The following is a 25,115-nucleotide window of genomic DNA, read 5'->3' as shown; positions in this document are numbered from 1 at the left end:
GAGTAATCGGTGAAGTCATTCGTCGCTGCAGCACCTGCAAACCATCTCTCTTCCAGTCGAACTATTCTTTGGGCTTAACTGCACTTTGTGACTAATGATCAGTCTGGTGTCTTTCAAGCTTCGATGGTTCAAGTGCCTTATACGACAATAATTTTACACACTCAACTGTCTGAGTAGATTCGTTGCTCCAATTTGACGGACCAACCAATAGAAAATTATAGAGCATCAGTTCATTTTTAAAAGACGTTTTAATTAATCGCCGCAAATTGAAATATCGCAAAATAGTTCTCGGCTCACATTCAAGTGCATCTCGGTTCACGGGTTGGAAAGTACTGGCATACGGGTTCACTGGTTGGAAAGTATTGGCATACGGGTTCATTGGTTGGGAAGTACTGGCATACGGGTTCACTGGTTGGGAAGTATTGGCATACGGGTTCACTGGTCGGGAAGTACTGGCATACGGGTTTACGGGTCGGGAAGTATTACTGACATATATTGTAATAAACTGGTTTGATTTATTTACATAAACTATATATTACTGACATACTGGTTTACGGGTCGGGAAGTACTGACATAGGGGTATTTTAAAGTCTCTAAACCAATGGTTCTCAACCGGGGTTCGCGGAACCGAAGAGGTCCGTGAAAGTTTCCGAGGTTTCAGCATGATTGATAAATTGCGAAATTTAAAAATTGTTTGTGCTTTGTTTCTGTATTAGCCTGCAGTGATTCTCAAACTGTAAGTTGCAACGCACTGGTGCGTCGTTTGAAATTGCAACGGACATTGCACAAACGTTTGGTTTTTTAACTAAAAAATATCATATAAATGACTTAAACCTTTTAATAAGGCTATGTTGGCTATCTTCAAATTAATTCTTTTGAGACAGCGGGTTCATAACATAATTGCGTCAATCTCATCAATCGTCAAGTGCGTTGCGAATTCAGCAAATTATTCTAAGTGTGTTACTTCGAAACTTATGTAACATATGATTCCATAAGGAGACGCAATATACCAAAATTCAAATAGAGATTTTTAAAGGTCCGCGATCGCTTCGAAAGCACCAAAAGGGGTCCACCAAGACAAAAGGTTGAGAACCATTGCTCTAAACAAAGTTTTTAAATTACTCGAGGCGTACGGGTTGTTGTTGTGAACGACAAAAACATGCAGATCGGATCTAAAACATAAATTCATATTTGAATCTGAAACTATATTATGTGCAACTGACGCTGAGGTTCAATCTACACATGGTGAGTGTAAATTGGGTCGATTTATAAAAAAATAAATCGCTCATAGTTACTCAATTTATTGGTTATATTCGAAGACAAATCATTTTCAGCCATGGTTTTGGAGTGGTACTATGAAAACACAAAAATGTTTTACATAGTCTATAAGAGCTAAATAGCACAGCAGAGTTTAACGTAAATCAAACCAGCATGATTTTCCCCGTGTAACTGTAGGCTACGTCTTTATGCTGAGCGTTTATTCAGATTTTATAGCTAAATTGTCACTGCATTTATTATAATCGTTTTCATAAAATTATTTATGTATTCATAGTGGTGATGATTTAAGAATGTCTTGGTTGTCACACTGTTTTCTAAATACTATTCAAGGAAACATTTCGAAATGGTACAGAGAAGGAATCTAAACTGCCAATGTACAATGGTCATCTCTGATTGCTGAGTCGCTATGATTGTGATCGCATTCTCAGTCTGATTGTTTTTTTTATAGAAGTGGTACTACCTGTAACAGTGACGATGCTGGCCGTGCCAATTTCGGCATTTCTATGAGAAACAACTTCAAAGGAAGCCAACTCCCTTGAGCCACCACTGATGATGATCGTGCTTGGAGAGACTCCTTTTGTTACGTAACGTTGACTATCCGTAGCGCCCAGCTCAAAAGAAGCTGATCCGTTACCAAAGTTCCTCAATGACAACGTGATGTTGACCGGATCCCCTGGCCTGCGAGGAATTTTCTTGTCATGAATAAACATAAACGACTCACAAAGCGAAGAAATATTTCAAAAATACAGAAAAAAAACAGAAGTTGTGATCGCCTCACTAATGCTCACCATGTCAATCTGCAATGTCACTATGAACTATGCGCGAGTACTCCAAAACGAAGGTTCTAGTGAAGAGCCACAAAATGAACTTCTTTTTGCGTTTGAGGCCGCTGCAGATCACATTGTTACATCCAGGCACAACAGCCAATGGATTGTATGTTCATCGAGCGTTGTGAGGTTTACATATCTGTTCTGGGGTCGATATACAGGACAATGATAGATAATGTGGTGTGCAGTCTGAGAATCTGATCCAGATGTACAAGATGGTGAATCGGCGAGGCCCAATTGGAGCATGTTGCTGTTGAAACGGCCAACCCCAGTCCGCATCTCTGCGGCTGCTTGGGCGGACCATAAATGGAGTTCTGAATGGAAGTCAGCCGCCACCAGACTCTATTCGTTCATCCCCGATGCCGACACACGCCCCATCGGTCTAACACTACCAAGACAGGCATGGGTGCGCCTCAACCGTCTCCGTACGGGCGTCGGGCTTTTCCGCTCAACCATGCACCAATGGGGAATGGCCTCTTCCTCATCCTGAGCATGTGGTGCCGAGGAACAGACCGAAGACCACATCATCAACGACTGCTCCATCTTCAAGCCACCTAACGGAGTGGAAGGTCTGTGTGTCATGGATAATGAAACCAAAGACTGGCTGCTCTCTAGTAAATTTCCAGTGTAGTCCGGGAACATCGTGATTCGGGGTGGTAAAAGGATAGACCCTCGGCCCCAGACGCTCACACGACGACAACGACGACCCCAGTCCGCAAGCGATTGAGCTTCACCCACTCCTTCCGAGGTAGTTCTGCTCAGGGTGAGGTGTTGGTATTGGGAAGGACTGTCAATTGGGTTGGTCTCGCAACTTCTCTTCATTCACTGTTCCAAACTTCAGAAATATGGAAGTTGGATTTACAGATAGCTGCATCATGTTGGGAAAAGGGACGCTGGAGCTTTTGGGGGTGCGAGTTTAGGACAATCTGGTTGAGGAGATGGTCAATCTTTGACATAGCTTGTAGGACCAGACTTCGTACGTGGTTTTCCCTACGCAGTCTAGCTGGGGGAATGCCTGATAGTACCAGCAGAAAGTCATTGGGAGTTGAAAGCAGGCAACCAGTGATTATTCTCATGGTAGTGTTGAGGGCAGTGTCAATTTTGCTAGCGTGTACGCTGCGGCACCAAGTGGGGGAAGCATATTCGGAGATGCTGTAGACAAGTACAAGAGAACTTGTATGGAGTGTGGATGTACTAGCACCCCAGGATGTTCTAGCTAGGCATCTCAGCAAGTTATTGCGTGCTGATAGCTTAGCATGGAGGGCTTCAGCATGGTGTTTGTAGGTTAATTGTCGGTCGAGCTTCACTCCGAGGTAGGTGGGACACGGGTTGTGTGGGAGTGGGTTTCTGTTGAGAGAGACTGACAGTTGACGAGTAGATTCCATGTTGCAAAGGTGAAAAGGTGTGACAGTGGTCTTTGCCAGGCTCCGTTTCAGCATCCACAGCTCCAGGTAGTCTGCGATTTGGGCGATGTCATCTGTAAGTGCTTCCTCTACCACATGCTAGTACTTGTCAGAATGGAGTAAACCCAGATCATCAGCATAACCGTACTGGCTTGACATAGTCTCTGGCATGTCACTGATGTAGATGTTAAATAGTGGTTGTGATAAGCATTATCCTTGCGGAACACCGTTTCTTAAGAAGCGGGGCCGGCTGCACTACCCGTCACTCGTCTTCAGCAAAAAGGTACAATATGCTAGAATTTTTGCGAGAAATTGCACTACCTTTTTGTCTGGGGTCATGCCGAGGGATTTTAGGGTTAGCCTTTGGTACCATACAGTGTCATAGGCAGCAGTGAGATCCACCAAGATTACTCCTGCTTTGTTGCCCTTCTCGAAACTTTCCTCAATACCCTCGGTCAGCTTGACTGCTTGATGAGTCGTAACCTGTGCCGGAATCCAGTTTGTTCTTTTGGTAGCTGGAGATCAACAACTGGCTCGAGTCTAGTTAGCAGGAGCCGTTCCAGGATGTCATATGGGACGCAGAGTAGTGATATTGGACGATAGCTCTTGGGATCATCAGCTGGCTTGTTTGGCTTAGGTAGCGCCACTACGGTTGCTTTTCGCCAGATTTTAAGTATAGCCTGGATGGTCAGGCAAGCAGAATAGAAACTTTTCAACCATGTCAGACATTTGGGGCCACAGTGCCTTAAGAATTCTGGAGAGATATTATAAGGCCCTTGTGCTTTCCCGCTTTTAACTTGTTTGATGACAGATGCAAGTTCTCTGGTGCTGACAAATGGCCATCTGCGCTTGGGGCGTTCCAGAGCCTGCTGCAGTTTCATTCCGGCTTCACTTCAAGGGCGTGCTTCTTATTTTCCACTTTACATTTGCCATTGGCTAGGAGCTGTTGTGCTATGGCGTTAGCGGTTACAGGGCATAGAATTGGAGGTGCGGCCTGTGAGGCGATTGAAAGTTTTCCATGCAGCTCTACTTGAGTGGGTGAAGTCAAAGCTTTGTACAGTATCTTCCCAACGTTGTTTATGTTTTACGTTAAGTTGTTTCAACAGATCAGTGGCAGTCATGGATGTCTCTTCACTGGTTTTTGAGGCCAGGAATGCATCATAGCGTTTGTTGCATTCTTCGTCCCAGGAAGGTATGAATTGAAGACGGAATCCACGGGGATGGACTTCTTTGCTGCTATGAGTAAGGTTTTGCAGGAGGTTTTATAAGACTTCTCCAACCCGTCAGAAGTTGGTTCTGGGAGGTGCGGGGTTTTCTTTTCAGAGTGTGAACTTGATCCAATTTTCCTTGCGAAAATTCCACTTCAGAGGTTTGCTTGGGACTAAGTTGAATGGGTTTTTAGGGGTGTTGAGCGATGGTGTCTATGTTGGGACTTAGGAAAGAGGATAAGAATGCTACGGTCTGACAAAGGTCCTTTTAGGTTAGCAAAGGCCAGATTCGGATTGGCTGTTGTTTTCCATCTTCCTGACAAAAAACTGTCTGGTTTTTTTGGATTGAACATTAATTGGATACCAGTGACAGCTGCCCATGATTCAAGCGCTATGCCGTCTGCATTTGAGTGGCGGTAGCCCCAGGTTGTGCCGTGGGAATTGAAGTCTCCGGCATATGCATGGTGGAGCAAAGGCGGGAGTGGAGTTAGCTTGCAGACGTGTATTTGGTGGTTTATACACGTTGATCATAGCTGTACCTTCGATTTCAGTGGCTGTCCATTCAACTTCACAGTCAGGGTTGGATGAAGCAATTGGTATCCACTTAGCAGAGTTCCTTACATATGTGACTATTCCATGAATGTTGCTATTGCTATTGGTGCAAGCGTGCAAGCTGCCAGGGCATATCCACTGATCTTTGACTTCAATGCTTCGGTGATGTGGGTTTCTTGTAGGAGCATTGCTGTCAGGTTGTGCTCTTGTGTGACATGTTCCAACATGTTGCATTTGGCTTTGGTAAGGCCTTCAACGTTTAGCTCTCCCGTGATTTTGGTAGACCTAATATGCGCCATTTTGTCGAAAATGACTTTTTTGCATTTTTCTACGTTTAAAGACTTCATGCATCTCCTGACAAAAATTTGTGCCCTAATGTAGTATGGTTTTCGAGATAAAGGTGGGTAAAACCTAACATATTCTAATCTGTGCAAAAATAATTTTCTGAAACCTAACATATTCATCTACTCCAATCACGTAACAGGATATCGTCACGTGACAGCCATAATTTCAAAAGCAATTGCAGCAGGCTATTTCACAACATCTTACATCTTTTGAGTTGCATGAAGCGGATTTAAAAGCATTTGATAAAGTAGATTGGGCGAAAATGTTGTCAAGCACTAAGTAGGCCTAAGCTTAATTATGTAGCCTAGGCTAGCCTAAAAATGTCCATCCGAACACACTAGCTTTTTTTTTCATTAAATGCCGTATTATTTACGTCTCGCCGATCAGTTTGATTTTTCGTAGCCTACTGGTGTACTGATGGCTTAGTTGACTTTACGGTACGCTAAATAACTTAGCTTGCATATGATTAAAAAGATTTTAAAGCAGAGGCCCGGGAGTACGATACTCAGTGTGTTTGGTCATTTTTAATCAACCGTCCCAGATGCTGTGCAGCCAATGAGCCAATGTAGTACGGTAGCCTTAAATCAGGGGTGACGAACCTTTTTGCGGTCGCGGGCCACTTTGTCAATTACACATGAGTTATCGGGCCACACAACTTAGCGCTTGTCAAAATTCTATGACGTCATAGATTGGAATCGACCAAAAATACAAGGTGAAGTTGGTGAATAGTGTTTAAACAACTTTGCCTTACAGCTTTCCTATTTTCTAACTTTAAGCCTTGAAAGTTAGTGTTTAGGGCAAGAAAATAGCAAAGGAAAGGTGTACCAGTGAATGCATAAAACAGCTTTGAGATGTCTTTTGTCTTTAATGCATGAGCGAATGTCAAATCGTTTTGCAGGCCTCACAAAACTCTTTGACGACCGCATGCGGCCCGCAGGTTCGTCACCTCTGCCTTAAATGAAGGCATGGTTATTAAGTAGGCTACCAGCAACTAATTTTGAGTCAGCGATAGCCTTTAACCTAGCAGGCTTTTGTGATATCAGCAAAGTCATCTACAGTAGAGATTACAGGGATGAAATGATACACAGTTCTGGGAGAAATCCAGAGGCTTACCGGTACTTTAGGTTTGATTAAGGCTTACAAAGCCAACATAGCGTGGTCAAAGTCAACGTTTAGCTTATATGAGGCTTTATCATACAAAAACATAACATTAAATAAGCCAATAAGGCGGTTAAAGTCAACATCGAGAGATATTAGGTTTTATCATACAAACCTAATACTTTTTTTATAACTAGTTATCTGGCAAAACCAAATATAAGCCATATTTTAATAAACAAACAAAACCTGGCTCAAATTTCATTCTTAAAAATTTTGTTTGGTTGTCCGCTCCAGCCTTCCAAAAGTCAACTTCGACTGTTTTACCTTGTTATATTGCTATAAACACAAAAAGTCGTTTATCTCGAAAACTTGAAAATGGCGGATATTAGGTTATGACAAATCACGGGAGAGCTGCAAGGGAGTTACTTCGACAGAAGGATGAGCTTCTCTCATTGGACACCGGGGCTGAGGGTTTATCCTTTTACCACCCCAGGTGCCCTGTGAGTTGCGGTCTCTGATTGTTGCCATTCGCTTCACAAACTTGAATTACCAGGACTCGCCACGAGGAAGTTGGCAACATGAGTCCACAAAATAAACTGATGAACAAAAAGCATACAAGGTTTAATTTTAAAAACAAGTTTTTACTCTGCATGTAGGAAAACTTCGTCCGTGAGTCATTGAAGCAATGAAAGTATAGTTGAATAAGCATTCCTAAACAAGTTCACCGAGTGTCAAACTTTACAAAGTCCAAAAGCATTCATTAATATGCTGCACAAGTTCTTGAATGGTTGAAGTAAAATATCACGACTATTAAGCATTCAAAGCAAATTTGCTTCTACAAAATTTTTTCAAAATTGCAGTTAAAACCGTGATAGAACATTTTAAAAGCCACAAGGCTCACGCTCACCTAAACACCACTTCATCTATGTTGACACAATTGATTTCTACATTGACAAATTGGATTGGAGATGACGAAATTCTAGTGAAGGCAAACCCATCAACATCCACACCCACGGTCTTCAAAAAAAATGGAGCAGTGGGATTGGGAGATATCGGGATTCTGTGGATGCCCTCGTTGGAACTGGGTGCACTGTTGAGAAGGTTTGACAGCTGTTTAACTTCCTAACAAAGGAAAATTAAAATTTCGATAGACTGTAACCAAACATAGCCTACGCATAGGCATAACTAGCAAAATCACACTGAGACCACATTAATGAAAATAAAATGAGGTAGACATTTGAGTGAAGGTTTTTACGACTGAGTGAAACACATGAAAATGTATTTATGAGATTTTGTAACCTGGCTTGGTCTGGCACTTGCCTGCAGCACCTCAAAATGTCTAGGTATGGCGACATGTAGCAAACACATTATGTGGATGTGGCATTGTGGCACAGACGTTTGAATGGACAATGTGTGTACAAAACTGTACATTCACCGTGTTTACGCCTAGCACCACAACAACAGGACCAATGTACTGGTCGTGTGAGATAACTCACTTGCCAACATGTGCAGAAAAAAATGTACAAAAATTCCAGGTATTTAATAAATTGATAAAGCCTGCCCTAATATGAACCAGACGCCGTATGACGACATATTCACCTAAGACAATGAACAAAGCAGCGTTTACCACTGCGATGCCTGCAAAACATGTAGAAAAGTCCCAGCTTGCTAATGTTTACAGATTGGATGCTTGGTCTACAAAAATAAGAATTGGTAATTCGAAATAAGACCTGAGGGGACTCTTCATCAGCGTCTGAATGTAGCTGAATATATGAGTTGTCGATTCAGATCATTAGGAATAGCCTAAGGCGTTTATCATCAAATATGTAAGAATTTCATCTCTTTGGGGCGTCTTCTTGTCATATCTATATTGCATTACTAGTCAGTCCACTGCAGCTTAAAAAAAAAACAGAATAAATGAAAAGGTAAGGCCAGTAACTTGGGACAAGCAAAAAAAAAATAACTTCAACGGGTTCAGCATATTTTGTTTTTATGACATAAACAACATGTAGGCTACACAACATATTTAAAAAAAATCGAACGTTTTCAACACAACATTGTGACCTCATCAAGCAAGAATAGCTTAAGTTACATCTGCAATATAAAAAATAAATGTAAATTAGGCTACAAATGTAGCCTACATTGAAAAAATTCCATTCATTTATTATCCATTCTAGTGTCAAAGGTTGCACACATCAAATACTAAACGATTACAACTAAACCGCATGTTACAACCAGGCTATCTTCAATACCTAATCGTGTCCAACACGTTTCCATCGTCCTGATTGATGAATTCAAATGATGTCACACGATCTCCATCTTCTTTCCCAAAAGAATCAACCACGATTACAATGTCGTCTGAGTACAAAGGTTGGCCTGCAATTGAAATCAACAATAATGATACAAATAGTCCATAAAATAATTTGTTTTCCAAAGGCAACGATTGATTTATTGACTGAACTGAATCGTTATCTTCCAATTGAGAAAGCTTAATCCTGGCAGTATGGCATACTAGCAGAGGCTTTGAACCACCACCGCAGTGCCGGTTACCGAGATTGCCGGAATAAAGTTTCCGCTTGTTGAAGTATTGACTGAGTTATTCCATCCACTATGTACACAGAGGAATAGAGACTACAGAGAGCTGTCAAAGTGGGTTACTCAATCAAACATCTTGAGCTGAACCAGCGTTGGTTCATCTTGCGGTTTGTTGGTTTACAAAGTTGTAAGCCTCGTTTAGCTGAGCTCGGATTAAAGCATTGCCTTACTGGTATTCTACTGCACATGGTGGCCAATGATCGTTTAGGGTTGTATAGCTTCAACTTTTTACAAGTTACATAGAATTTGTTTTCGCCTGATGCTGCAAGTTAGAATGCAATTCGCTACTACCACAGCAAACTCGCAGCATCAGGCTAACAGGTCGTTTGTATCTACATTGTGAAGTAAACAACGATCATGATGCTAAAAGCGAAACTCAATCTATTGCATAAGGGCTTTATTGAGTAAGTATCAGTCTTGTACCTTCAAACACTTCTAACACGGTTTTTTCATCTGCCGTTTGCTTTTCCTTGCCAAGAGTATCAATGAATCCTTTCGTACTCCTTCCTTGAATCTAAAAGGAAGGTATAAAAAATAAATATATTACAAAGTTGTCAGAAGTTAAGAAACTACATGATATTTTTTACTATTTATTCATCTTTCATAAAAATATTCTGGTATTCAGAATTTTTGAAACCCTAAATATTATAAGTTACTGTGCATCAATGAGCGTAACATGTTCAGTATAATTTTCATTGGATACGTAGTTTGTTGCCTACGTGCTCGTGCAAATCTTCAATATTCACCTTTCTCTGTTCTATCACTCAAACTCTACAAAACGCAACAAAGCTAAGTGGATGTTGGAGACACCAAGGGGTGTAAATTTGGGCTGTCACTTTTATATGAGCAATGCATAGTTACAACAAAACCAAATCAAACCTTGTAAAATATTTAAAAACAGATTCTTTTAGAGACACTGAGTTACATAGAACATGTTAAGCTTGTAACATACCCAACACAAAATACATGTTCGTAAAAATAAAATAAAGAAAAAAACCCAAGTTGTCTCACAATTTCTGGCAGTAGTTCTGCCGCTAAATGCATCGATGGGTTACTTTGTGAAGTGTGGAACCACATAATGTTAAAATTTGAGATCGTATAAAAGATAATTTGCAAAGATACAAGACTGTACAATTATGTCAAATTTTTGGAAACACTCTGTATTCTCTGCCTATACATTGCTCACTAAACCAAACAATCGATTAGATTCACTGAACCGTTTAGCAGCTCTGATCATGAGTATAATTACAAGCCTACATTTTCTAAACTTTCATAAGCCCGGATTTGTTTCTGTCACGTCATACCAGATAGTTACCAGGCTCTGTTCGTGCCTAATAATGATATGCATTTTGTTTTCAACCTCTTCCCACCATTGAAAATTTCTGTGTAGCTTGCACCACTGATCTAAAAATGTGTTTTTTCCAAGGTTTAGGCATACATCAGCCTATGGACGAGTGGAATGCTCAGTATTTCATCTTCGTGACTATGTTGTGAGAACTAGCTTAATTTAAATATAACTCGTCATCTTTCCAAACCAGCTTAACAAATTGACAAAAATCAAGAAACCCTGGTGGAATTTCGTATATATGTCTTCATTTTTATTGTATTTTTATTTTATTTTTATGTCTTCATTTTTATTTATGTAATATTACTAATCGAGGCTACGAGCCACCACGCTGCTGCCGGAAGTCGGAACTGACACTATTGTCTTCATAGTTCAAGTGCAAGTGTACATTCCTCTGTGTAAATAGTGGATGGAATAACTCAGTCAATACTTCAACAAGCGGAAACTTTATTCCGGCAATCTCGGTAACCGGCACTGCGGTGGTGGTTCAAAGCCTCTGCTAGTATGCCATACTGCCAGGATTAAGCTTTCTCAATTGGAAGATAACGATTCAGTTCAGTCAATAAATGCAAGTATAACTGCTGCTGTTCAATGCCCAATCTTCATTTTTATCTGTCATGAGCGTTTTTCGTATTGTGTGTACCTTATTATTGCAAAATTACATACAGCCGAATATAGGTTAAAATAGAAAATAGCCAAGGTTTATTACAAAAGCGTTTCTTAGATAATGGGTAAAATTTGGAATGGTATAGATTGACCAAAAATTATCTGTGGCTAAATTTTCATGCCGAGTTAAATTTTTGTGCTTCTGGGGTGTCCCCTCTGTCAAATAAGTCACGCTGCGCCACTGCACTGACTGTTAACGATTCGAACTTTATGTTTGTTAACGATCAACACCAATTGAAAAAAATCTGTTCTTTGTAGCTTCCATTGACCCATTCTACCATAAAATATGCCTCGGAGGACAACTCTGCGGACTGGAGTTTGTCACTGCTTTTAAATCTAGTTACTTTCAGCGGACGAGAACATACAGTTTTTGTTATGGTTTGTTAACTGGTGAATAACTTTTGGTCCTTTAAGTTCATCTTGGACCCAATTTGTCATATATAGTAGATCACCTTTTACTTGATATTACTCATTGTGATGCAGCAAAGGTCGTTATGTCCCCACATATCACATAGTGGTGAAATCAACCGAATCCAGACCTCAGGCAGTTCCGTGCACGGACATTTTGCCGAAAGACATTTTGCCGAAACCCATTTTGCCGAAAGGACATTATGCCGAAGGACATTTTGCCGAAAGGACAAATTGCCGAAAGAACTAATTGCCGAACGGACTAATTGCCGAAAGGACTAATTGCCGAATGGACAAATTGCCGAAACAATTTGGAAAAAAATTACTTTGAAGTGACACAAAGTCTCGTTACTATGCAAGCAGTGCTTTTGAAATAGAATTACTTTGCTACTGTTGTTTGCTTAAAAATTACTTTGAAGCAACACCAAGTCTCGTTACTATGCAAGCAGTGCCTTTGAGCTGGTAATTATTTTGAAGTGACACCAAGTCGCAAGTCTCATTGCCATGCAAGCAGTGCCTTTAAACTGGTAATTATTTTGAAGTGACACCAAGTCTCGTTACCATGCAAGCAGTGGCTTTGAAGTAGTAATTACTTTGCTACTGTTGTTTGCCTAAAAATTGCTTTATATACAGTCTCCACAGTTTTGGAAATCAGTATTAGTTTAATGACACCAAGTCCCATCTATAAGTATATATGCAGTCTCCACTGGTTTTGGAGATCAGTGTTAGACGTTTGCTTATATAACATTTCTGTCGGATACTTACGCGCTGTCGCACATAATTTGTGAGTGAAATCTGTTTGTGAATGACATTTATGTGTTATTAGGTTATGATAATACATTATAATGCATTTGTATAATTTCGGCAATTTGTCCATTCGGCATTTAGTCCTTTCGGCAATTAGTCCTTTCGGCAAAATGAGTTTCGGCAAAATGTCCATTCGGCAAAATGTCTTTCGGCAAAATGGGTTTCGGCAAAATGTCTTTCGGCAAAATGTCTTTCGGCAAAATGTCTTTCGGCAAAATGTCCGGGTACCGGCAGTTCAGACCTCAGGCGAATCCAGACCTCAGGCAGTTTAGTGTCATCCATTCCCGTAAACCCAAGTATGAAAGTGAGTTACCAGATAAGATTGGGATTTAATTGTTTTTGCGTTCGATGCAGCTCATCTTCCACAATCTGTTAGATCAAAGGAGCCTTCTCGACCATACTACCAAGTAATAGCAAGCACCTACCTTGACCTGACACGACTCTCCAGCAGCCAGTGTCACTCTCCATTCTCCGTACTGGTCACCCACCGTAACTTTACCTTCATACAGATTACCTACGATGATCGGGTTCTGAAATAAAAGATAGAATAGTGAAGCTCAAAGCGTTGGTGCATGTGCTGTGTGAGCAAGCGCAAGAGTTTCGAGGGCATCCTTACACTTTACAGGTTATTTTCTGCAGAATTTGGACAAATCAACAACAAATATAAAATTCCAGAATGTTCAGACACTTTTATTTAAATAAAATTCAGTTTGCCCTTCCAACATGCAAGTGTGCTCGATATAATAAATAAGGTCTGTCGAATACCAGATGAGTGATGACTGCTGTACTAACATGTTCTACTGAAAATATTCATGTTTTAGGATGTGAGAATTAACAAAACATTTCTTAACTTGCCAAACAGTAAGGAAAAAGACTTCAACGAGATTACTCATGTTATTAAAATTAAAATTCTGTTTGATTTCTTAACCCTTTGAAGGTTGGGGGAAGGGGGCTGTCAGTTCAACTTTTTTGTATCAACAGTTGCATCTCTAAAACCACTGAGGCTGCGACTACGAGATTTCTTGACTTTTCCTAACTTTTATTCACCTCTATTGAGCTGAAATTTTGAGCAAATAAAGGTTATAAATTTAGAGATACTCTCTTTAGAGATACTCTCTTTAGAGATGCTGAGAAAGACATTTCTCAGCACTTCTCAGCACGATTAGAGATACTCTCTTTAGAGATACTCTCTTTAGAGATGCTGAGAAAAACATTTCTCAGCACATCCTCTGAAATATTTCATATTCTATTGTTCAAAATTTTCCCACCAGCTGGATGAAAGTAATTAATTTGGCCCATGTCTCGTTAATTCTAACTGTTAGTGTAAAATTATGTAAAAAATTTTTAATCACAACATTTCAATGCATGTTCTTCATTTCTATACCAAAAAATAATGTGTAAACTCACGCTACAATTACAGTCATAAGTCACCTCAACGTTTCAACGCATATGAGCAGTTCTAAAATTCACATAGTTTTAACTTATGGATATGCTCAGCGTGAATAATTTTACAAAGTGAATCCTAAATTTTGAAACCGTGCCTTAAAAAATAACAGAGATATCACTCCTAAAGCATAAGAAGAATCGACGGCCTCCCCCAACAAACTGAGCAAGACTCCAGGAGCCCAACCTTCTAAAAGGGTTAAAAAGCATTAAAGGCTCGGTTTTTATAACGAATGAAATACATTATAGCCAAAGCATAAAAACTTCATATTCTTAACCAAAATGCGCATGTATTATCTTGTACGACAAAGATTTTCAGCCGGGGGATAACTTTACTACTCTCTGGGCGTAAATTTCATTTGGCTGAAGGAACACAAAAGGATGACGACAGTTTTAGATTTTTTGACAAATTTTTACACATTTTATAATTTTAATCAACACCATTTCGGCTGCAAGTCAAGCTGCACAGTGTACAATATTACAACATTGGCAAATCCGGTCTAGAACTTGGAGATAAAATCTATGCCTGATGTTAAGAGTACTTCAAGTATTTATCTTTATTGCCAGTTTAAGTAGTCACATGCTTGCGTTGCATTACTAGTGAAGTTAGGTTATTATGAACATATAACATGGCACGATAAACGCAACCATAGTAATTTAAGCGTTGAAACTTTCAAAAGAATTCATGTCCTAGGTCTAGGATTACGCTTTGTGCCTGTTAGGTTTGGATTTGGTTAGAAACTTAATTTGAGACAAAACCTGTTTTGTCATCGTTTGTTGAAGATTGATGATGATAGTTGCAAAATACTGAGCTCTCTAATTTGAATTTATTTATCAAAGCAATATGAGTTTTATAGCGCTTTATCACATAATGATATAATTGTTACCATCACTGCAAACTTATTTTCAAATTTAGATGTTTGCAAATCAAGTTTCAATAATTTTCTGCAACACCGACAATCCAACATAATGAGTTATGTTGGATTGTCGGTGTTGTCAGGTGCTTAGAAGGAGATTTATAAAATAAATGTATCAGGGAAGTTGCAATCATGTGCTGTCAGCAAACGTTTGAAACGTGGCACGGTGATGTAAAGTTTGTCGTAAAACTTATTTGAGCAGAATTGATTACATTTAGGGAAATTCTTTTTTTCCCCAAAAACCAACCTTCCTCATGCCTATGGTCTGAAATGAAGATACTAAGCCCATGATTTAGTAAACATTTTGATAAAACCGATGAGTTTGTATTAGGTTTATTATACACATAAATACACGAAAAAGAACAATCAACACCAGTAGCGTAGCGTGACTCTTTCTCAGGTGTTCACTTTTTCAGCAAACATTGAGCATTCTACAATTTACTTAAATTAAAAAAAACAAAAAAACAGTGGAGCTGACTCGGTTGAACCGCACCCAAGGCTAAAGTTTGCTGAAAAAGTCAACACCAATCATTGTGAGAGATAGTACATATCGCTAATTTCGACTTTAGCTCAATAAATCAACCATCTCAAGTCAATCTTGCGGCTGCATGGTGTCTTCTATCTTCTGTTTATTTGGCAAATTTAAAATTTCTGTAGTTGATTTTGAATGCAAGTGTTAAAGCATTAAAGAACCAATCACTGTGGAATACTGAAGGTTTTCCGATGATTCCAGTTTCTTCTCATGACGTATGATCAGGGATGTGCGCAAAAAATATGCGACTCCGACTCCAACTCTAACTCTTGATTTAGTGTTAGCCTACCAGATTTTTTTATATTTTTGGTAAAGGGTCTGTTCCAAATCAGCTTTCCACGCATCGATAATTAAATCTAAAAATCTAGGCTGGCTAGCTATGCAGTGTGTTGCTGAAGCGTGTGATGAGATCTTAGGCGCTTACGAGACTAATTCTTATTATGCTGTCCCAAAATTGATGTAGGCTAAAAGTATATTGGTGGAAGAATGGCGTCGCAGATTACTTAGAGCAATTCCGGCAACCAATGGCAAAAGTGAAATGTTGCATTTGATGAGTCAATCATGGTGAAACTAGAAAAAATGTTGTCAAAAAGTATTCCAAAAAATTCAATGTTTGCAGAATACTTGGTATTATCATCTTTTTCGATGAAAAAAAAGAAGTCTCAAGAATCGTGACAGACACAAAACTATGTAACTGCATTGACAAGAGAACAATTCGAGGTGAGCGCTCAACTTCGCGGCTCATCAATATTTCTCTCCTCAATAACCTGTAAATCCGGTTAACTTGACTGGTGCTTACATCGCTCGCCATTGTTTAACCACAATGTGATACAGATTTAATGACATCAAATCATCATGATGTTTGATTTTGAATCTGCATCTTTTATGCAACATTTCTGTGGTTATTGTCCGAAAAAAGCAGTAATTGTAAACAGTCAATTTGCAGCAAAAGTTCAGAAAATACGGTTTCGGATAAACATTTATCATAAAGTGCATCGAACTTTTGTACATGACACTACTGTACACGATTTGAAACTACAACATACTGTATGATATAAAAAGGCAAAATCTGTCATTTTTGAATTCAAATCAACCAAACTAACAAACAGTTAAACGTTTCATGTGTTGTAGACTGTGTGATTTAAAAAACCTGAACCGCGTTCTGATGTCTAGTGAACCCAATAAATGAAAAGCTAAAAACTTAAGACATTTAGTGTAAATGGTCTTGGGCCATGTACTTCAAGTGTTTGTTATGAGTCCTCCTACAAGTCAGCAGTTGTGAACTGAGCAAGCAATAACTAAACTAGCAACACTTCAGCAAGTGATTGAAGTTGGTAAATGATGAAGCTGAGCAAGTAACAACTAAGCAACTCGAAAGTTGGAATGGAATGTCACGAGTCAGCAAAATGAGTTTGACAAGTGATGACCAAACAAGTTCGACGTAAGTAAATCTCATTTGCTGACTTGGCAGTAGCTGAAATGAACTTATTGAGTTGTCGCATGCCGATTGATCCGACGACCGTTGATTATCATTAGATCTTAGCAGTGTTCGCTTTGTTTCATATAAAGCTTTGTTTAAATTGCGAAGTTATCAAATACGTTTCACATACAGATCATAGCAACAACAAATCCAATATAGTCAAAACAGACCTAATAAAGAAAAGTTAATTGTTACCTCAGGCTCCGCGCTTTGGAAATCATCATAGGCATACTTATTCAAATAGAAATGAAATGCGAATGATGATTGCGGCGAGTTGGTTTCAATCGATTTGACAGCATATTAAAAACAGTTTACTGCAAATCATAAAATGTCATTTTTACCGAACAAATCACGTCAGACAAACCTGTTTGACAAGTAACCTAATATCAGCATGGCTGATTTGTTTTAGTGCAAAACAGATAACATCAGCCAGGCATACTTATGCGGTTGTTGCTTAGGGCTTAATGGTTATCGCTTTTAAAAAAGCTGATTTTCAATTGGAAGGCTTCACCACGATCAACTATTAATGATATTATACTTTCCTATCGGTTTTAGTTTTACGGAATTGCTTACTGGTAGCAACCAAAAGCAATAGGAGATCTAGAAACAAAATTGGGGGGTACCAAGCTTCAATGAATTAAAATTTGTCAATGATAAATGGTCAATGCAAAAATTGAGGTCCGAAAAATAAAACAGTGCGATAAGGGGTCTATGGGACTTGCTTCCAAGAAAATTTTCACGAATTTAATCTTGTTTTAGATGCTGTTTGGGTAGTTTAAAGCCTGTTAATAGGTTTTTAATCAAGACACACTTTGTATTTTACCAAATTTACAAAGTTAAAATGGAATTTTTGTAAAAGTTTAAGTTACAACTTTTGGTTTAAAATTGAAATCAAATTTGCTCACTAGTTTTTTGTGAGGCCCATAAAAATTTTCTACTTCACCCAATGCTGCAACCTTGTGTGTTCAATGAAGCCGGTTAGGCCAATAAAATGGAATTCAACAAACGAGAAAATTATGCAAAGGGGGGTGAAGCACATATTTTTTCTTTATTTCTTGGAAAAATGGTCACGTGACCAAGTGCCGTTCTAGATTCTCTACTGACCAAAAGTTAAGTCAATTTGTTAGTTTAGATTTTTCTATGTAATAAGTTATCATAAAAGGGTACTAAGGTTTTCAAATACTGTAAATCAAATATTTTCCATAAAATAATAGTTTGCGAAAAGAAATCAAATTCAAGTCAAATTTAACCCTATCTTAGTAGCCTACGAGCTGTTTTCGTACGCGGAAAGTACATCACGGGCTATCTTAGCCCCGTGCTAATTAATCGCTAATAACGGGAGCTATGAAAATCACAGAGTCAAAATATTTTACAAGATAATGTGTATTGTGCGTATAGAAATTAAATTTTTACCCAACAAATTTATTAAAATAAGTTGTTTGAGATGAAAAAACGTCATCAAGTTGGTTTTTATTCTAATTTTCTAAAAATAGCTTCAAAATTGAATATAACATAGAGTAATGCTAAACTAAACAAAAAATTACTTTCGCTCATAGATATAAGGCATTTTCGGGCGTTTTTACATTTCAAAGTACGGTAATTGCACTAACATTTATATTGCACTAACATATATATAACTAGCACTGCACAAAAATGTCTGGCCTCCTGAGACGAAATGCTTATAGTGAAGGAAGGTAGAAAAATGATCAGTTTAGGTTTAGAAAATTTGTAAAGAATAAAAACTAAAAGTCAAAAAATTTCACATTTCTAGCATATTTCCTTCTGTGATATATTTCACTACTAGAGTGGGGCGTCCTCATAAAACTCCGTGTCGCTACAGCTAAGATTCAGGAAAATATTTAATTTCATCGCTAAATATTTCAACTTCAATTATGACATGTGAGAAAATATCGTACCCAAACCCTTTTCTGAATCTTTGTCGTATCTCCTAATTTCTAACCTGTGATCTGTGCTTTCATCTGTTTAAATTGCATTGACAGACCAGAACTTGATGGAAACGAACATCTTTTCTTTACTCATGCACGATTATAGCTTTAAAACGCTTATCAGCTTTTCACCTCCGTCGGTGTGCTAGTATACTGTACTGTTATAACTAGTACTTGACTTTGCCGACACGACAAAAGCGAAACAGAAAATTATACAATAATAACATTGGTAATAGCGACATTGCTATTAGTAATAAAGTAAAATCGGAGGTTTAAAACCTGACCATCGGTGCTGGTCTGAGAGATACTAATACAGCAAACAGTTAGCTTAATTTAAATGTGGAACTTCATACATAAGCTAATGAGTACTGTTCGAAACATTTTTAGTTTTTTTCAATCTATTTCGCAGAGGTATGAAGTTGCGTCTCAAACTTTATCGCTGCTGCAAACAACACAAGAAGAAATTCAGATTGAGGTCTTTTACAAAGATGACACTTTGACAAACATTGAAGAAGTAGACACTGAATCACGTAGAGAAGAAGGTTTAGATGTCAACAATTGCAGAAAAGATGACAGAAGCGGTTCCAAGAATCATATAGAAGAAAATCAGAAAGCGGGTATTTCTGGGACCGTTTAAGTTGAGCTACAGACCAATAGCCGTTTTCGACTTGAACTGTTCAAGTTTGTCTTTACTTGATAGGCTACAAAGCAAAGCCTCAACGTAGCAAGGCTGCTTTATGGAAGTAAATGCTCTCTGGGGCTTGCTCGGAGATGCGTTTTTTTATAAAAAAGTAGATGGAACTGCGATAGAAAATTCCAACAATATTTGACTTTATGCTTTATGAAGCTATGTAGTTGAATGAGTTTCTATTATGAAGCTACATTTGTACTGTAGACAAAGAAGGCACGAGATCTGAACAGATGCACTTAGTCAATCCATTACAAAAAAAAAACTAAAACTACCACGAAGATATTATAAGATAGTCGTGAGCCTTGTGGTAAAGGATGGTACACATTAAGCAATTCGCCACGGGACAAAACTTTTCAGATGTGTGCCACATTAAACGGCATGATAGGTGCGACCATGGTGCGACTTTTTTAAAGAAGGAAGATCTCACGCAACCATGAAAAGAAGACTTTAGTAGAAGTTGAAAGAAGTAAATCGGTAAAATTAGTGAAAGAATAAATGAAAATTGCAGTTGAGAAAATAAAGCTAGGCCTGTTGGGCTGATAATGTTCCAATGGAGGTTTGGATTTTTTTCTGGAATGTTAGGACTACTTGGTCACAGCGGAAAACCGTAATATCTCCGTGGGAAAGTTGTAACATAAAATTCCCGAATCCTTTTGTCTGTAAGCAATGACACCGAAAAAATACTCTTCTGAAAACGTCTTTTCACGAATTGTATTTCAAGAAAAAATAGCCACAGGCTGTCGAAAAGGGAGCGCAACACGTAGCCTACGCACTAAAACTTGTCACCACAATACAGATTACTGAGGATAAAAGACGGAAATTTCGTCTAGTTGGTAGCACAAGCAAAACAGTTTTAATATTCGACCAACCTTTCCAACGATACTTCTAAAATGGGAGAATTGATTGCGATATTTCAAATGCACGTAACCAGCTTCTGTGACGTAATAGTCCATATGCATTGTTATGCAATTTCACAGGTGTTCAAAAGGATTGTGCAATGTTTTATATAGGTGTTACGAAGAGATGATGCAATCTCTGCTCATTTTTTAGCAATATTCCATGACGTAAGACGCCAGGCTAAGTAGACCTTAATGATTTTATGTGACGTTTGATTTGGGGAACGATTGTTCGTAACATAGCGTCCCTAGTTATGAAAGTCTGACATGGCATAACTAAAAAAAAATTGACGACAATCGTGAGCCAATAAATGAAAGACACGCGATACACAAATTGTTTGAATCACTCACGGTTAGGTTAATAAACAAATACAAAGGGCATGCAAAGAATGAACAGCAATAAGAATAATATACGACGATGCATAAACAACAATGGATAAACAACAATGCATAAACAACGATGCATAAACAACAATAAGATAATACACGACGATGCATGAAATTGGTACCATAGGTACACGCTATATACAATGGTTGCGATAATAACCGACTGTTATGGGCTCAGACAAGTGTCGGCCACCGCAGACAGAACTAGGCTCAAACCGTAACTCTTAGGTGCTCTTTACGGGGGCGAGGCACGAATTATCCCTCAACACGTAGTCTACTTTCACTTCCCCCGTACTGTCATCATAGTTGCAAACGGCAACTTTAGTTTTCCGAACCACAGGCTTCCCTTTCCTAATTTGTGGGACTACCTCATGCACCCTTCCAAGCTGATACTTACCACGTTTACCAATATCTTGGAGAGAACCCACCAGTAGGCTACAAGTTGACCAGGCTCCAAATTCTCGGCCATTTTTAACCATTTTTTTCGGCCCTGAAGCCCTGGCAAGTAAAAATCTATCCATTTACTCCAAAACTGCTGAGAAAGTGACAAATTGAACCTATAATCCCTTCTTAGTTGGTCACGATTATGTGGTTGCCCAACAGCACAGTATGGGTCTAAATATGGGGTCAAAAGTGAGGCAGGGGTGATGACAGTAAAATCCCTAGGGTCGTCACTCAAAGGTACCAAAGGGCGTTCGTTCAAGATCTGAACGGCACTGCCCGTGTACGTAAGCAGTTCAATAAAATTGTGCTTGCATAATTGAAGTGTCCAAAATGTGAAAAAATGCAATTTGAGTTACATCGGCCATGAGACCAAATATACCAAGCCGAAATCTAGCCAAGACATTTACCAGAGGGTTTAACAAATCAGGACACAAAAACATTACATCATTAACACATGTTCCTCGGAATTCAGACTTGCCATCGTACATAATGCGCTTTTTTAATTGTGACGTCACAAAGTGTGGTAAGTACCACTCAAATCCCTTTACATTTCCTGCTTCACCAGCATGCTCAATATAACCATTCGATTTAAGATCCTTCATGGTGTCAGTAAGGAAATCACGAATTTCAGGTTGTTTTAAAGCCTTCTTTCTCAAAGCAGCAGCTCTATCCAACGTCAACACAAAATTGTTAGGTAGATCAGCAATATCTTCCTTCAATGGTACAGGTATCTCAAATCGACCATCTTTCAACTCAATATTCGGTTCAACAAGTTCTCTAGCCAAAATGTCATTGCGAGACAACGCACAGGTTTCATTTTGCAATGTCAAATCCTAAATGACTTTGTTCAATGTTCAGGTCTGCTATTTCCATATCACGAGACTCAATTTTACGCTGAAAGCTAGAGATGACATCCGACTCTGAAGACGTCTGCACTCTGCACACGTTAGCAACGCTTTCATCTAAGGGTGATTTACCACCACAAGCCAACCAACCGAGCGGAGTGAGCAAAGCATGTGGTTCACTACGATTCTCACCAACACGCTCTTCTTTAGCCCACATCAAATAAGCGTTGTCGTTACCAATCAGTACATCTACAGTACTACATTCATTTAAATCAGGGGCGGGCAACTTCTCCAGGCGGCGGGCCTGATATGGGAAAATGAAGTAGTTGGCGGGCCGGATTCATGAATTGCTACATTAAGCGTGTATTTATCCACCTAGACAAAGAATGAATTCTATTTAATGTAATGTAAACTTTAAGTTTAAAGCATAAAGGCCAAAAACAGTCTTTAATGAATTTATTAACAATTTACGCAATGTACTTTAATAGCTGCTGAAGTCAATGAGACATCTGTGGTCGATCAAAGTTGTCACTTTCATTGAAACATCTATGATAGCCTACTGCTTTCTTGCCGACTTGTGTGAAAAAGCGCTTGAGCATATTTGTTAAATTCGCGACACTCCTTTTCAACTTTACGTTTCTTGGCAAAATCCATAGGAAAATATTTATTGTAGGCTACATTCAAAATCTAATTCTAACTGAAAACAAAGAAACTAAAAACACAAAGAACCAGAGAATAACCAACAATCACTATTATTTGTATACGTTCCCCGTGCAATTATTACACTAATCAGCCAAATTTCACTTTGATCTATTTTTCCAGCTTGAGACTGAAGGAGGTTCTTACAAGAGACAAAGAAAAGGGATGGAAGGGCCGTTAATGACGGAACATAACATGCTTGTCACTTGACTAAAAACCGAAAATAAATAATCAAAGAACTAAAAAATAACCAACAGTCACTATTATTTGACGTAGTAAGCAAGTAGTGGAGGATTGCGGTAGAGTGGCCGCGGGCCACATTATGTAAAGACCGGAAACTGTCTGCGGGCCGCTCAAAATCCCGTCGCGGGCCGGATCCGGCCCGCGGGCCGTATGTTGCCCGTCCCTGATTTAAATGAAACATATTCACGTCCTGAAAATGACGGAAACCACTTAAATCCTGCTTATGCGGTAAAGTTTTAACATCGCCAGCCCAAGCTGGGTTAACCACCGAAGTTATATCACAAAACAGTTCATCCGTCTCTAACGACTTGATGTTGAGTTTAACAAGGTCAGCACAAGTAGGTTTCTGACAAGCCAGGGTATCCATTTTAAACGACGCTTTATCATACGGTTCAAGGCCAAGTTCGCACACCAAATCACTCGAAACAAACGTCAACTGCGAACCAGGATCATGCTGACAATACACCAATTTTGATTTACCAGTCATTGGATTCAAAACACGAGCAGCAGTAATGCGGTTAAAGTCTGCTTTAACATTTCCAATTTTAACATTATGCACATGAACTCTGGCACAAGCATCATCTTTGCCGACCGAATCCAGAGAATCATGTGACGTCACATAAAAATCATGCAGAAGAAAAAAGTGTTTCCTATCGTTGTTAGGCCCACACTTACGACAGTTGTTCGCATGATCACAGTCCCTAACCATATGCTGGCGCAAACAATTTAGGCATTTGCCAGCTTTCACAATAACATCTCTCCGATCTTTAGGAGTCCAGCGCAAAAATTCTTTGCAATTGGACAAAAATGATATTCTACTTTACCCCGTGACGAACAGTTAATACATACCAGTAGGTCTCTACGTCTGGCCTTACCACCACGCGGTGCGCCAACAGCAGTCGAGTACTGCGAACTCCCTGACATCACATTATCATGGGGTTTTACGGACGTCTGCCTAACCGGACATGAAAGCAATTTTCCTTTGCCAAACTTTTTAAAATGCTGCGACTCACCAGAATCGCCCATTAGCTTAATGCTAAAATCAGTCGACTTGCGCGTTTCCTCCGTACTACAAAATCGCACAAGCTCTGAAAAGTAGGCTCATTAGTCATTAGTGCTACCATACTGATCACCTAAAAAGTCAAGATAGCGTTGTTTAGCATCAAACGGAAGTCGCTTAGCCAAATCCAAAACAAAACGTCCTTCCAATTTATCGCGCTGATCGTAAGCTTGTGCGTAAAGCAAACACTGCGACACTTCATCTTTAAACTCTTTCAAATCACTGGAAGAGATCGAAGTTAATTTGCTACCATAGCGGTACTTCCTAATTTCTGGTTCGGCAAAAAGACCTCCACGAACTCCAAAACGTTGGGACAAGCGATCTAACCACATTTCTATCCTGTCTTCCTCTGACAAGCCAGGAGTGTCAGAAACCAAATTAGCAATCGTTTGAGCAGCTGTTCTAACACAAGCTGCTTGTAACAAAGTCAAACAAGTCCCTTTAAAGAGAGAAGCTGGCATCAAGGCCGTAATACGATTTTTAAAGAAGATAAATGGCATATTATTACTATCGTAACCAATCAAGGCCGCCTCATCAAAAAACGTCCTACTATTTTGGTATTCAAAAAAGCAATCCTGCTGTTGAGAACTCGATTTAGCGGGATAAGACAAGCTATATCCCTTAAGGGGCTGATGGGGCTCAGTCACGTGCACAGCACGATCACGATCTTCACACACGTTAAAATCAGTAGACGCGACACGCCTCTCACAACCACCCAAATTACGTGTAGCTGGGCGATCAAAAACTAGCGGCGCAGAAAACTGTGAAGAGGGCAAAACATTACTTCTAATGGCGGCCCCGTGACCTGTACGCTCTGGGGGAAGAGTTCGGTTATAATTCGCAGGCCTTGGCTGTAGAGCCTTCCGAAGACCCTTAGCCGCGGCCCCGAGACCTCCTGAAACAGCTTGAAAACATGTGGATTGTAGACTACTGGTCCACTTACAGATTGAACAGGCGTCTGGAAAAGGTTGTGTAAATTTAACCGCGATTGATGTTCACT

At 39.3% G+C, this 25,115-nt stretch overlaps 1 protein-coding gene across 2 annotated transcripts in view; it reads right to left on the bottom strand.

Moving 5' to 3' along the window:
- The window catches only part of LOC145780720 (inter-alpha-trypsin inhibitor heavy chain H3-like), a 162,032-nt gene that overhangs the window by 96,306 nt on the left and 40,611 nt on the right, over nucleotides 1–25,115 (bottom strand). For both annotated transcript variants that reach the window (XM_082592341.1, XM_082592342.1), the window contains exons 8-12: nucleotides 12,958–13,062; nucleotides 9,730–9,820; nucleotides 8,964–9,087; nucleotides 7,619–7,801; nucleotides 1,739–1,956 (exon numbers count right to left, since the gene is read on the bottom strand). In XM_082592341.1, coding sequence (XP_082448467.1) covers nucleotides 1,739–1,956; nucleotides 7,619–7,801; nucleotides 8,964–9,087; nucleotides 9,730–9,820; nucleotides 12,958–13,062 — 721 coding nt within the window. The remainder of the gene's footprint in view (nucleotides 1–1,738; nucleotides 1,957–7,618; nucleotides 7,802–8,963; nucleotides 9,088–9,729; nucleotides 9,821–12,957; nucleotides 13,063–25,115) is intronic.

This window comes from Aplidium turbinatum, chromosome 12, assembly GCF_918807975.1.
Source record: "Aplidium turbinatum chromosome 12, kaAplTurb1.1, whole genome shotgun sequence".
Taxonomy (NCBI): domain Eukaryota; kingdom Metazoa; phylum Chordata; class Ascidiacea; order Aplousobranchia; family Polyclinidae; genus Aplidium; species Aplidium turbinatum.
The sequence above is the reverse complement of the archived record's forward strand: the minus strand, read 5'-3'. Positions and strand labels throughout refer to the sequence as shown.